At 48.3% G+C, this 14,792-nt stretch overlaps 1 protein-coding gene across 3 annotated transcripts in view; it reads left to right on the forward strand.

Moving 5' to 3' along the window:
• Positions 1-2,540: 2,540 nt before the first annotated feature.
• sh3bgrl2 (SH3 domain binding glutamate-rich protein like 2) overlaps positions 2,541-14,792 on the forward strand; it is a 176,258-nt gene continuing 164,006 nt past the window's right edge. For 2 of the 3 annotated variants that reach the window (XM_038799313.1, XM_038799315.1), the window contains exon 1: positions 2,643-2,837. In XM_038799313.1, coding sequence (XP_038655241.1) covers positions 2,793-2,837 — 45 coding nt within the window. In that variant the 5' untranslated portion in view covers positions 2,643-2,792. Of the gene's footprint in view, positions 2,838-14,792 lie in introns of all 3 variants that reach the window. The other variant, XM_038799316.1, reaches the window with a different exon arrangement.

Below are 14,792 nucleotides of genomic sequence, written 5' to 3' on the forward strand. Positions count from 1 at the left end.
GTATTATCATGTTGCAACATTGGTCACTATTAGAACACTTAAATGCCATGTTTCTTTAAATTAAAAAAAATGCAAACCTCCAAACACCAGGTGGGGGCGCTATCCCACTCCAAATTACTCCTGAGAATCAACATTTAGTGATAGCTCCACTTCTTGTCAGCCCTTCTCCTTCTTTTACCTCACTCTTTCCTATCCATGGGGGTGGGAGGTACTGTTAAAATAACCTTGGTTGGTAGGTTGGTTTTGTGCATCCTAAACAAAGGCGAATACTGGCTCAAGCCCTTAGACACTAATCAAGCAAATTGTTCTATTTGGACACTTCTTGGAGTGCTGGTCCAGTAAAGTGATGAGTTTTGTAAATGGTAGAAAGGGGCAAGGAGGTGAACCACTTACTCCAGAGTTCCCAACTTGTCTTGGAGCTATGATGTTGATATCCAGTTGACCCAGTCTAATTTCCCACCAGCAGTGGTCCTCCAAGATGTTGAAGCCATGTGGGGGAGACAGCAATGATGGTGCAATTGAAGGTGAAAGGGAGATGGCTGGGCTTCCCTTTTTTTGAGTAAGTCATTACCTGTGACATGAATGTTACATGTTAATGTCAGCTTGATTGGGTATTATCCAGGTCCTGCTGTAGGCTTGCATGTACAGCTTTAATTTCAGATGAGTTATGAATGGAACAGTGGAATCATCAGCAAATGACCAAACTCCTGATCTTATTATTTTTTAGAATTTAGAATACTCAATTCATTTTTTCCAATTAAGGGGCAATTTAGCCTGGCCAATCCAGCTACCCTGCACATCTTTGGGTTGCGGGATGAAACAAACACAAATACGGGGAGAATGTGCAAACTCCACACAGACAGTGACCCAGAGTCGTGATTGAACCTGCAACCTTGGTGCCGTGAGGCAGCAGTGCGAACAACTGCGCTACCGTACTGCCCTAACTCCTGATCTTATGATGGAGCGGAAGTTATAGATGAAGTAACTGTGACCATTTTCCTGGGAATACTTTCCTTGTAATTGATGTCCTGGGGCTGTGATGAATTGACGTTCAACATCTATAACCACCTTCCATTATTTCAGATCACCGTTTTGACCTCATTGCTATGGCTCCTTGGTGACATATTTGGTCAAATGTTGTCTTTATCAGTGATCTCTGCTCCAGCAGTCAGCTTTTGCATTCATTATCTGTGTCAACACTGCGGTCAGATAAGCAGTAGAGGAGTACAAAAACAGAGAACTCTGAAAAACTCAGCCGGTCTGGCAGAATCTGTACCGAGAGTGAAAACAGAGTTAATGTTATGCATCTGTTTGACTTTTCATCAGAACTAAAAGAGAGGGGAAATGTGTTGGATATTATACTGTTTAAGAGGGAATGGAATAACTAGAACAGTGAATAGTGAGAGCTGGGATTCCTGATGGCTGTAATGGTGAGTTCTAGCTTGAACTAGTGACTTTTGAAATGAAATGAAACGAAAATCGCTTATTGTCACAAGTAGGCTTCAAATGAAGTTACTATGAAAAGCCCCTAGTCGCCACATTCCGGCGCCTGTTCAGGGAGGCTGGTACTCTCCATCTTAATCCCTTTTGTATCAGGGATCGGTTAGCTCTATTGTCTGCAGTGCTGGCTTGTGATGCAGAGGAATGGCAACAGTGCAGAATCAATTCCTGTACCAGCTGAGGTTATTCATGAAGGTCTGACCTTCTCAACCTGGCCCCTCGCCTGAGATTTGATTATCCCCAGGTTAAATCACCATGGGTCAGCACTCAAAAGGGGTAACCTATAGTCCTCTGGAACTGCATCAGTATTTACATTTCTTTTTTATCCCTTTTTTATACCCCATACATTTTTGTCTCAATGCAAAAACCCTTCCTCTCTCACCCCCCCCCCCCCCCAAAAAAAAGTGGGCCACCTTTCTCTTGTTCTTAAGTTCGTTACTTCTTTGTTGCAATCTTTCCGAGCTGTCACTCACTAATTGCTGTTCCAGTTGTTCCACCCCTCTTCTTCGGTATAATATTCTACACATTTCCCTCTCTTTTAGTTCTGACTAAGAGTCAAAATGGTAACTGGTTTTATCTCTCTCCAGATGCTGCGTGCCAGTCCCGCTGAGCTTTTCTAGCCTCCTCTGTTTCAGGCTCCAAAATCCGCAGTATTTTGCTTTGGTATCAGAAGTTGGTTACATGGGCTGGATGGCAATATCATTCGCTGCAGAATGGCAACAAACACCGCAGTCTTTTGCTTCGGTGTGGAGAAGCTGGAGAAAGTCTGCTGAAAAGCCTCTTGCCCCTCAGCCGCCGCGCACTCTCGGCAGCTATTAAAGAGCCGGGCTAATCCCACCTATCTGGGAGAGACGGACCCGCTCAGGCAATGTCAGGTGCAGAGTCCTGATTAGCGTGTCGGACTGACAGGCGATGGATGACGGACCCGCCGCGCCGCCCGCCGGGAGATGTAGTTTTAGCGCGCCGGGAGATGTAGTCTCCGCCGTTGCAAGGCGCGGGGGGGGGGGAGACTACATTACCCAGCGTCCCGCGCGGGGGCCAAGCTCGATCGCAACAGCAGTGAATGGGCAAAAGCGCTTTTGCAAATCCCAAGGCTGGGCGGGTGGGGGGTACGATCGGGAATGAGATTGGGGGAAAGGAGCATCTAGTTATTTACCACCTACCGTCTTCGTGTCATGCATTGGTAGGCAGCAAGCTGGGTAGTTCAGCCGAGTCGTTTAGGTCTCAAGCAGATTTTTGTTCGCCTCGTCCGCAGTTTTTGCTCCTCTCTTATCCCCCCCGCACCTGAGAAGATGGTTATTCGTGTGTTCATCGCCTCCTCTTCTGCCTCTGTTGCGGTAAGTAGAGCAGCAGCAGCAGGTTACTGCTGTGGGAGGTTACCGTCACGTTCGTGCTTCAGCTCGGAGTTCGCTTCAGCAGCCAGAATAAATTCAATAACCTTCCTTTTACAGAGATCTGCAGTGTTGTAATGGGACTAGAGCTAAACTTTAAACAAAAATAACGTTTTCAAGTTATCTCCTGATGCGAACGTTCAGCTGTATATGCAGTATGTAGATGGTGCAATATATACATTGACAGATTAAACCCATTTATTATCACAACCAATGCCGATTTGTGGATTTAGAATGATTTCTATTTGTTTGCTGTCACAGGTGCAATGGAGTTCTGATTTGTTTTTCGTACGTGACAAAACTTTGGAAATGCGGTGTCATAATCTAAAGTATATTCGATTTGCAGCCGTGTTCCGAATAGGTTGAAGAGTTTCTACTGAACTGGATTATTTGCGTTTTTTAAAGGTGTACGGCGTGCTAATTTAACATGCACTCTCCCTGCTTTCACCCCCTTCTCTCAACGCTACCCCCCAGCTAACTGCGGGCAGGCACAGAGTGGGAACTGCACAGTTCATCCTTGCAGCCGAGGGACGCATCGCCTTCGTTTGATCCCTCCCAATGGAGTTGGTGGCTAGAATCTGCCCTTCTCCAGTCCCAACCCATCCTCTATAATTTCACTTGAATCAAGATGGGCAGGTGCAAAACTCTTATGACTATGAGAGGATTTGTCCAACGTGCTTCTAGGATTTTAATATTTGTGGATTATGGATGCAGTGATCTGTGAAAAAGAAATTGGGCAGCTCGGTAGCACAAGTGGCTAGCACTGTGGCTTCACAGCGCCAGGGTCCCAGGTTCAATTCCCCACTGGGTCACTGTCTGTGCGGAGTCTGCATGTTATCCCCGTGTCTGCGTGGGTTTTCCTCCAGGTGCTCCCGTTTCCACCCACAGTTCAAAGGTTTGCAGGTTAGGTGGATTGCCCATGATAAATTGCCCTTAGTGTCCAAAAAGGTTAGGAGGGGTTATTGGGTTACGGGGATAGGGTGGAAGTGAGGACTTAATGTGGGTCGGTGCAGACTTGATGGGCCGAATGGCCTCCTTCTGCACTCTATGTTCCATGTTTACCTCCCCTCAATGAAGTTAGTACTCTCTTTCGCCCAGGTCACAAGATTGTGGGTTGAAGTCCCCTCAGGGCTTAATCTAAAAATCACAGCTAATGAGTACTCTCCAGTTGGTAAGAGTTGCACTCCTGGGCAGGCACCATCTGCCTGCGCCTGCTGCACTGACCGTGAAAGATCCCATGGCACTACTTTGTAGAAAAGCAGGATATTATCCCTGGTGTCCTGGCCAATTATTTTTCCCTTAATCAACGTCACAAAAAAAACAGTTTTATCTGCTCATTATCACAATGCTGTTTGTGATGCACAAATTGCCTGACATGTTTCCAAGATTACAACAGTGACCACACTTCAAAAGTATTTGACTGGCTTTGAGACGTCTGGTGGTCACAAGAAATCTTTTTTTTCTTTCCAAGTGGATGAAGAAGCCATTAACTGTTTGCCTCTCGGATAATTTATTTTTCATTCAAGTTAATTTATCATTTGCCTGCATGATGAACATAACACTTGTAAGAATAAACTCCATTTTATTGAAAGCCCTTCTGAAGACTGGAAGAGTTACAGTTTAAAGTATCGACGCTTCCTCCTGCAATACCCTCTCAAAACCAATGTTACTCTGTCACTTCAGGGTCAGTCTCAATATGTCCGGCGTAAATTGATATGTGCTCAATAATTGCAGTTAGCTAACTCTGTAGGTTGAACGTTTCTACAATCCCCTTCAGCTTTTTGCACACAGCAGTGATTTTGTTTCTCTGGGGAAGACATTCAATGCACTGGGGAGGCCAATAATGGGACATTTTTCAATCGCTGCCACTGTGCTTTATAATATTTTTAAATTGCTACATTTTTGTCAAGTGGGTTCTGTATTTATTTTGTCACCCAGCTTTTTGACCAACCAAGAAATACACTTTAAGAAGTAAACAGTTAGAAACTACTTGATTTAAAGAAAAATCTAAGTTTGCGCGTAAACCATGAATATATTTCGCTGTTGTAAATGGAGCAAGGAAATCATAGCATGCTTTCTCAAACCTATCTTGTGCCCTACGACTGTATCCTGGTAAACCTTCCGTGTGCTTACCAAAACAAAACATTGAGTGTGGCCTGGTATGAAATTTAAGTGCTTATCTTTAAGTATTTATAAAGAACCAAGTGCTTTGTTATTTCCAGGGTCACTGCATCCAATCTTTTACTATAGATGTCTACAATCTAACTTTTACTGAGATCAGGAGAACTCTTGCTTTTCTATCAGGTTCAAAGCTCAATAATGTTCATGCATTGCTCTGGAGTAAGAGGAGGTTGGTGAGGTTAGTATTTATCTAAAGTGGAGCTCTGGGGGGCAGTTAAAAATGAACTGTAGAAGTTGAGCTTGGAGATGAGCATATGGATGAGGGTTTCGGTTTCAGTGAGGGTGAATTAGGGACAAAGGTAAGGAGAGTGAGCAATTTAATGAGCCAAACACTGACCCTTCACCTTTGACACAGCCTATAATCAGAGAGAGCGAATTCTATTCTTTGGTTGTTAAATAATCTAAATTTAAACAATCTCTGATTTTGATTTCAGTGTTTTCATGACCAGAGGTTAGCAGTACAATGCTGCTCCATAGCATGACGGTCATTGTAACTGCTTTGGCTATCTTATTCCCAATACACGATGATCAGTGCGAATACTGAGGAACAATTGTTGTCAGATATTGGTTAAATTTAGGTTTGTCAAAAAAAAGGCAGAAGTGTAAGATAGTGTCACTTTATACAAGGAAGAAAAATGTTTAATTACCCAGCCAAGTCATCTACCTAAGCAAAAAATTCAGACGTGTGTACGAACCAGAGAAAAACCCGTAATAAGACGGTATATGAATATATAATTTGTCATTGCTGGGTAGGTGGCTTTCTCTGTAGTTATGCTGTGACTTCATGCCAACTTTTCTGTTGCCATAGCAGTCCTTTGATTAAACAGCATGAAACTAACATGAAATTATTACCCGGAACACCATTCTTTTGTTTCGAATCTGTTTATTTTTTTGCTTTGATGTAAGCACGACTCCTTTGGCAGCTATAAAGCGGACTTGGAACTAAAATTGTAGTGTAAGAAATTGCTGCAACATAGCATCTTTAATGTTGATGCTTCACAGGAGTATTATCGAACAAAAATTTTACATTGAGCTACACAAGGAGGCATTGGGATGAGTTACCAAAGCATTGGTTAAGTAATGTCTTAAATGAGGAAAGATGGGTGAAGTGATTTTGGGAGCGAATGTCAGGATTAAGGCCCGAGGCAACTGAAGGCATGGGTGCCAAAGGTGGAGTGATTAAAATCAGGGGACAAGCAGAAGGATCAAGAATTGGAGGAATACCGAGATCTTAGATGGTTGTAAGGCTGGAACAGTTTACACGGGTAGGCAGCGATGAAGCCGTGGAAGGATTTGAAAACAAAGGTGAGAATTTCAGTGTCACCTTCCAGAAGCCAGTACAGGTCAGTGAGCACAGTGAGTGAACCAGACTCGGTGTGAGTTAGGACATGAGCAGCAGAGTTTTGAATATCATGCATATGGAGGATGGAAGATAGGATGCTGGCCAGGAGAGTGGTAAAATAGTCAAGTCATGAGGAACAAAGGACTGAGTGAGGGTTTCAGCAGCAGATGAGCTGAGACAGAGATTGGCAATGTTATGGAGTTGGAAGTAATGGTCTTGGTGATGGGGTGGATATGTAGTCAGAAGTTAATTTCAGGGTTCTGTAGGATGCCCTGCGGCAAATGGTCTGTTTAGCCTCAGGCAGTGACCAAGAGAAAGGATGGAGCTGGTGACTAAGGAATAGAATGTGTAGTGAGAACTTAAGACACTGGCTAATTCTCCAATTTGAAGACTAAGTGCTGACGCCGGCGTGGGAACAGTGGGAACAAAAGCTGCACCGATCCTCCAACTGATTGGGGGCTAGCAGGCACGCAGCCTAAAGCTTCCGGTTTTACATGTGGATACGGCCGGAGAATTGCTAGGTCCAAGGCCGCGCCGTGCTACATGGCGCTGGCTGCATGCAGACCTGGCCTGCCACATACTGTCCCCCAGTAACTCCCCCTCGCAACCACCGGACCACTCTCCATCAGTGCCCCCGGACTCTCCTGCCCGCGGAACGGCCTCCCCCACCCTCCCCCACGACTGTGGCGCTGCTGGACTCGGTTTCACAAAACAAATAGCATGAGTGACCCACGCCGTCAGGAACTCGACCCATTGGGGACTGAGCATCGGGGGATGGCTCCAGGGCTTCAGCCGTTTTTGAGGGGGCGGAGCATCGCAAAAGCTGTGCCACCCCCAATTTTGGCACAAATGGGGATTCTCCGGCCAATCATCAAATGCAATTTTGGCATCTGCAACCGGTGAATCCCGCCCACAGGCTTTGGTTTTCCCAGGATTCAAGTGGAGGAAATATTTGCTCATCCAGTACTCTATATTGAAAACGTGAGAGATGGTGGTGGAACTGGCTGTCGTCAGCATTCATGCATAGCTTGAGGTGTTTTTGGATGATATTTCTGAGCAACAGCATGCAGATGGGGAATACGGGTCCAATAGGGGTACCCCTTGATGGGGGACTCCAGAGACTCTTGAGAGCCATTGAGGTTTCCCTTACTAAAACTGGATAGGTAAAACTAATCAGAAGACGGCAGTCCCACCCAATGAGGAGAGGTGTTGGAGAAGGATAGTGTGGTCAACTGTGTCAATGGCTGCAGGCAGATGGCTGCAGACAGAAGGAGAAGGAATTATAGTTAACTATGGTTGAAGTAACACAATATGTTGTTTGTAATTTAAGTGCTGTTGTGCTATGACAGGGTCATAAACCTGATTGGAGTGGACTTACGGTGAGGGCGATGTGCTGAGCGGACACAGGGAAAGTGGCTCCCCTCCGGGAACCCAGAAAATCGGCATTTTTTCATGAAAATACCTCGCCAAACTTGTTTGAACCAACCCACAACACAGTTGCAACTACCGGGAAATGTCTGGCAATAACTCCAGGACCCGAAAGAGCCAGGAAAATCCTAATATCTAAGGAAATAAGGGAATATCAAATTGAAGGAAAAAGCATACAAAGTGGCAAAGATTAGTGGGAGGCTAGAGGACTGGGAAATCTTTAGGAGGCAACAGAAAGCTACTAAAAAAGCTATAAAGAAGAGTAAAATAGATTATGAGAGTAAACTTGCTAAGAATATAAAAACAGATAGTAAAAATTTTTACAAATATATAAAACAAATAAAGAGTGGCTAAGGTAAATATTGGTCCTTTAGAGGATGAGAAGGGAGTTTTAATAATGGGAGATGAGGAAATGGCTGAGGAACTGAACAGTTTTTTTGCATCGGTCTTCACAGTGGAAGACACAAATAACATGCCAGTGACTGATAGAAATGAGGCTATGACAGGTGAGGACCTTGAGATGATTGTTATCACTGAGGAGGTAGTGATGGGAAAGTTAATGGGGCTAAAGGTAGACAAGTCTCCTGGCCCTGATGGAATGCATCCCAGTGTACTAAAAGAGATGGCTAGGGAAATTGCAAATGCACTAGTGATAATTTACCAAACTTCACTAGACTCTGGGGTGGTCCCGGCGGATTGGAAATTAGCAAACGTGACACCACTGTTTAAAAAAGGAGGTAGGCAAAGAGCGGGTAATTATAGGCCAGTGAGCTTAACTTCGGTAGTAGGAAAGATGCTGGAATCTATCATCAAGGAAGAAATAACGAGGCATCTGGATAGAAATTGTCCCATTTGGCAGACGCAGCATGGGTTCATAAAGGGCAGGTCGTGCCTAACTAATTTGTGGAATTTTTTGAGGACATTACCAGTGCAGTAGATAACAGGGAGCCAATGGATGTGGTATATCTGGATTTCCAGAAAGCCTTTGACAAGGTACCATGCAAAAGGTTGCTGCATAAGATAAAGATGCATGGCATTAAGGGTAAAGTAGTAGCATGGATAGAGGATTGGTTAAATAATAGAAAGCAAAGAGTGGGGATTAATTGGTGTTTCTCTGGTTGGCAATCAGTAGCTAGTGGTGTCCCTAAGGGATCAGTGTTGGGCCCACAATTGTTCACAATTTACATAGATGATTTGGAGTTGGGGGACCAAGTTTGCAGACGACACAAAGATGAGTGGTAAAGCGAAAAGTGCAGAGGATACTGCAAGTCTGCAGAGGGATTGGGATAGGTTAACTGAATGGGCTAGGGTCTGGCAATGTTGACAAATGTGAGGTTATCCATTTTGGTAGGAATAACAGCAAACAAGATTATTATTTAAATGATAAAATATTAAAACATGCTGCTGTGCAGAGAGACCTGGGTATGCAAGTGCATGAGTCGCAAAAGGTTGGTTTACAGGTGCAACAGGTGATTAAGAAGGCAAATGGAATTTTATCCTTCATTGCTAGTGGGAGGGAGTTTAAGACTAGGGAGGTTATGCTGCAATTATATAAGGTATTAGTGAGGCCACACCTGGAGTATTGTGTTCAGTTTTGGTCTCCTTACCTGAGAAAGGACGTACTGGCACTGGAGGGTGTGCAGAGGAGATTCACTAGGTTAATCCCAGCTCTGAAGGGGTTGGATTACGAGGAGAGGTTGAGTAGACTGGGACTGTACTCGTTAGAATTTAGAAGGATGAGGGGGGATCTTATAGAAACATATAAAATTATGAAGGGAATAGATAGAATATATGGGGGCAGGTTGTTCCCACTGGCGGGTGAAAGCAGAATTGGGGGCATAGCCTAAAAATAAGGGGAAGTAGATTTAGGACTGAGCTTAGGAGGAACTTCTGCACCCAAAGGGTTGTGAATCTATGGAATTCCTTGCCCAGTGAAGCAGTCGAGGCTCCTTCATTAAATGTTTTTAAGATAAAGATAGATAGTTTTTTGAAGAATAAAGGAATGAAGGGTTATGGTGTTCAAGCCGGAAAGTGGAGCTGAGTCCACAAAAGATCAGCCATGATCTCATTGAATGGCGGAGCAGGCTCGAGGGGCCAGATGGCCTACTCCTGCTCCTAGTTCTTATGATCTTAAATGGGACAGCAGCGAATACGAGGAGCAGGTCACACCCGCGCGTGCTGGGTCGCCGGACCGATGCCGGTCTATCCTCCGATAAACGAGTGGATGGACCTCCTGACTCAGGAGCCCCAGAAACACAGAGATGCCATCAAGCTGGAAATGATGGCAGCAGTGACGGCTGTGGTCGCGGACGACCGGGCCCCCTTTTTGGAGAAAACAGAACAACGAACGGAAGCACAGGAGGCAACAATCAGGGACTAGAGAAAGCGAGCGACTGACTCGCCTCCCGGGAAACAAAAGTCACAGGTTTTGTGGCGATGCAAGCGGTACTGCATGAACCTCGGCAAAAAATTCATTTTTACCACTTGGACCCATCCGCGCCAAAGTCAGTTGCAATGTATCCCACCTCTTATGATCCCCCCTGGCCTCCTCCACCAGCTTTGTTAATTTCCACTTGTGGAGCATCATCCTTTCCCTCGCTACCTGAATCCCCAAATACCTGAACCTATCCCTAACCACCTTAAATGACATCCCCCCCCCCCCCCCCCCCCTAAATTGGCTCGTTCACCGGGAACACATCGCTATTCCCTACATTCAGCTTATGCACCGAGAACACCCCAAACCTCCCCAGCAGGCCCATGATCCTCCCCAGTGGATCTGAAGCATGCTACAATAGGTCGTCGGCATAGAGCGACCCCCAATGCTCCCTCTGTCCCCCCATAATCCCCCGTCACTCTGCCGACCATTGCCAAAGGCTCTATGGCCAACGCAAATAACAACGGTGATAGCGGGCACCCCTGCCTTGTTCCCCTGTGTCATTCATAAAACCCACATTATCCCAATTTGGTGCATACACATTTACCAACACTCCGGCATCCCTTCCAAAACCCCCTCACAATCACATATCTCCCACCCAGATCCCTCACTTCCTTCACACTCAGAAATCCCATTTCATGCTCATTAAAATTGCCACTCCCATCGATTTCGAATCAGATCCCGAGTAGGAAACCTGCCCAACCCACGCCTTCCTTAACCTCACCTAGTCCTTCACGTGAAGGTGTGTCGCCTGCAAAAAGACCACCTCTGCTTTCAAGATCCTGATGTGCGCAAACACCTGCAATCCAGCCTCCATTTCCCTCTTTCGTCTGTCATCCTCCCCACATAACTTCAGCCCCGTTAATGCCACACTGTACTTAGCCCATTCCAGATGGCCCCCTTCTCCGCCCCTGACCATGTCATCTCTCACCCCCTGCCACGTTGCATCAACCGCAACCTCCCCCCCCCCCGCCCCCCATACCCCCCTCTCTCGGTCTTCTCCCCCACTTCACTTGCGTTCACCAGCATTGCTTGCTAACATGGCAGCCCCTGCCCAAAGGCCCAATGACCTCCCCTTCCCCTTCCCCCACTCCTCCACCCAGGGATGAAGGCTACCCTGCTGACCTTACCCTCCCCCACCCAAATAAAGACTCATTCTGAACTCAAGGTCACCTCCCCCGAGAGCAAACAAACAAACGATAAACACAAACAGCCCCATCAATCAAGAGGGGGGAGATGGGAACATCCATCCCCACATAAACATTTCACCCCTACTACCCCTTACAATCCCAACAGTAAACAGCCAACCCAAAAAAGGGCCCTTCAAACCGGAGGGAACAAAAACCCCCCGATCCCTACCTCGACTTCAACCATATTCCCAAGCATTGCAAAATGCCAGCACCCCAGTTCCCAAGCATTGTTCCACTCAATTCTCCCCAGTTTATGCTCCTCGGCCGCTTCTGGGGTCTCTGAGTAGTATTCCCGGCCTTCAAACACCACCCACAACTTCGCCGGGTAGAGCACCGCAAAACTGATCCCCCTGAGGTACATCACTGCCTTGGCCTTGTTGAAACTGCCCGCTGTTTTACTAACTCATCTCCAATATCCTGATATATTCGGACCTTGTTCCTTTCCCATTCGCAGACTCGTTTTTCCCTGGCCCAACACAAGGGGCAGAATTCTCCGACCCCCCGCAGGGTCGGGGTAAATCGCCCGGGACAAGCGGAAATCCCGCCCCCGCCGTGGCCGGAATTCTCTGCCACCTGGGAATCGGTGGGAGTGGGAATCGCGCCCCACCGGTCGGCGGTCCCACCCCCGCGCCGATCGACGTGCCCCCCGCGGTGATTCTCCGGCTTGCGATGGGCCGAAGTCCCGCCGCTGACGGGCCAATCCCGCCGACGTGGTTTAAAATCCGCCTCTGTGCCGGCGGGATTGGCGGCGTGAGCGGGCCCCCGGGGGCCTGGGGGGGCGCAGGTTGATCGGAACCCCGGGGAGCCTAGTCCGCGATCGGAGACCACCGATCAGCGGGACGGGCCAGTGCCGTGGGGGCACTCTTTTCTTCCGCCGCTGCCACGGCCTTCACCATGGCGGAGGTGGAAAACTGCGCATGCGCCGGTGATGACGTCAGCAGCCGCTGACGCCCCGGCGCATGCGCGGTCTCACGCCGGCCGGCAAAGGCCTTTTGGCCAGCCCCGACGCCAGCTAGCGGTCGCCAAAGGCCGTTAGCGTCGGTTTTGGCACCAGTCGTCGTAGCGGGAGCTACTCCGGCGTGGGCCTAGCCCCCGACGCCGGAGTGGTTGACGCCACTTCACTACGCCGGGACCCCCTGACCCGCCGGGTATGGGAGAGTTTCGCCCCGGGGCGGAATAGGGTCGGGGAATCGCCCGGGGCCGGCGGAAATTCCGCACCCGCCGTGGCCGGAATTCTCCGCCACCCGGGAATCGGCGGGAGCGGGAATCGCGCCCCCCCGCTTGGTGGGCTCCCCGCGCCAATTGGCGTGTCTCCCGCGGCGATTCTCCGGCCCGCGATGGGCCGAAGTCCCGCCGCTGACAGGCCAATCCCACCGACGTGGTTTAAACCACCTCTGTGCCGGCGGGACTGGTGGCGTGGGCGGGCCCCCGGGGTCCTGGGAGGCACAGGGCGATCAAACCCCGGGGGGGTGCCCCCACGGTGCCCTGGCCCGTGATCGGGGACCACCGATCGGCGGGCGGGCCAGTGCCATGGGGGCACTCTTTTTCTTCTGCCGCCGCCACGGCCTCCACCATGGCGGAGGCGGAAGAGACCCCCCTACCACGCATGCGCCGGTGGTGACGTCAGCGGCCGCTGACACCCCGGCGCATGCGTGGACTCACACCGGCTGGCAAAGGCCTTTCGGCCAGCCCCGACGCCGGCCGGTGGGCGCCAAATGCCATTGACGCCGGGTTTTGCGCCAGTCGGCATAGCGGGAGGACTCCGGCGTGGGCCTAGCCCCTAAAGGTGTGGAGAATTCCGCACCTTTGGGGAGGCCCGACGCCAGAGTGGTTGGCACCACTCCGCTACGCTGGGACCCCCCGCCCCGCCAGGTAGGGGAGAATTTCGCCCAAGGCCTCTCAACAAATTTGTGGAGTCTCACGATCTTCGCCCGTGGCGGTGACCCAGCTCCAGGCTTCTGTCTCAGAGACCTGTGCACTCTGTCTACTTCAGTGGCCTTATCTAGCACTCCCTCCTCCACCATCCCCGCCAGCATCTTCGAGACACACCTTGTGGCACTCACACCTGGCTGGCTGTGGCTGGTTTAGCACACTGGGCTAATTCGCTGGCTTTTAAAGCAGACCAAGGCAGGCCAGCAGCACGGTTCAATTCCCGTACCAGCCTCCCCTAACAGGCGCTGGAATGTGGTGACTAGGGGCTTTTCACAGTAACTTAATTGAAGCCTACTCTTGACAATAAGCGATTTTCATTTTTCATTCACCTTCCACTATCTCAGGCAGGCCCACTATTCGCAGGGCGTTCCCCTGCTCATTCACCTTCGCCCTCAATGTTTTGCAAACGTCTTTTAAGAGCCACACCTCCACCTCCAGTGCCACCACTCGATCGCTGTGGTCCGAGATCATTCCTTCAATTCCTTTGATCTGCGACCCCTGTGCCTCCAAACACTTCTCCACCCATTCCATCGAGCTCTTCAGGGCCTTCAAGCGATCCTCCTGCATCTCCTTCCTCTGCTGGCGGAACTCCTCCTTACTAATAGCTATCAACTGATTCATCTGGGGCTTTCTGACTTGCACCAGCCCTTCCCCCTCCGCCATCCTTCCACTAGCTACTGCGCCACATATTTCCTCCAACTCTTTCACCAGGTCTCTCACCGTCTTCTGCCGAGTTTGGTAACCACTCCCAGGGGAAACTACTTCTCCGACCTTCAACTACACCTTTTCGTCGAAATTGTACCTAATATTGGGTAAAAAGAGCTCTTTCCTATGTCTTTGAGCAGGAGCTGCCCTGTGTGCGATCACTCACACCATGGCCACCACTGGAAGTCAGGTCAACTTACATCGTTGGAGAGAGAAACCACCTGATTTCTGAAATTTTTAACTCCCCTCTTGCTCCATTAAATGTGAGGCTAAATGATTGTGCAAATTAAAATTCAGAGGGAGCTCTCCGTATGCTATCTTGTATGACCCAACTTTCATTCATAGGCAAAGATTGAGTGCATTATCTTACAATGATTATTTTGGGCATGGATCCATCTTAATATTTGGGAAAAGAGAATTACGAAACTAAATAATCATTTCAATTGCTTCAATTTTTTAATAATATGACATTAGAACCAGGAATATATTAGTTCGACATTAGTTTGGTAATATATAATGGTGAGCCTATGAAATTATTATTATTCAGTAAAGTATAATAATGGTACATGTGAATTTTTTATGCCATATTTACTTGGTCCATCACTATACTGCAAAATGTTTTATCTCATTTGCTTGTCATCCTGAGCTCGAGTTGCATTTGGGAAGAGCTTTGTGATTTAGAGTGGAAT

This window comes from Scyliorhinus canicula, chromosome 6 (assembly GCF_902713615.1).
Source record: "Scyliorhinus canicula chromosome 6, sScyCan1.1, whole genome shotgun sequence".
In the NCBI taxonomy this organism is placed as follows: Eukaryota; Metazoa; Chordata; class Chondrichthyes; order Carcharhiniformes; family Scyliorhinidae; genus Scyliorhinus; species Scyliorhinus canicula.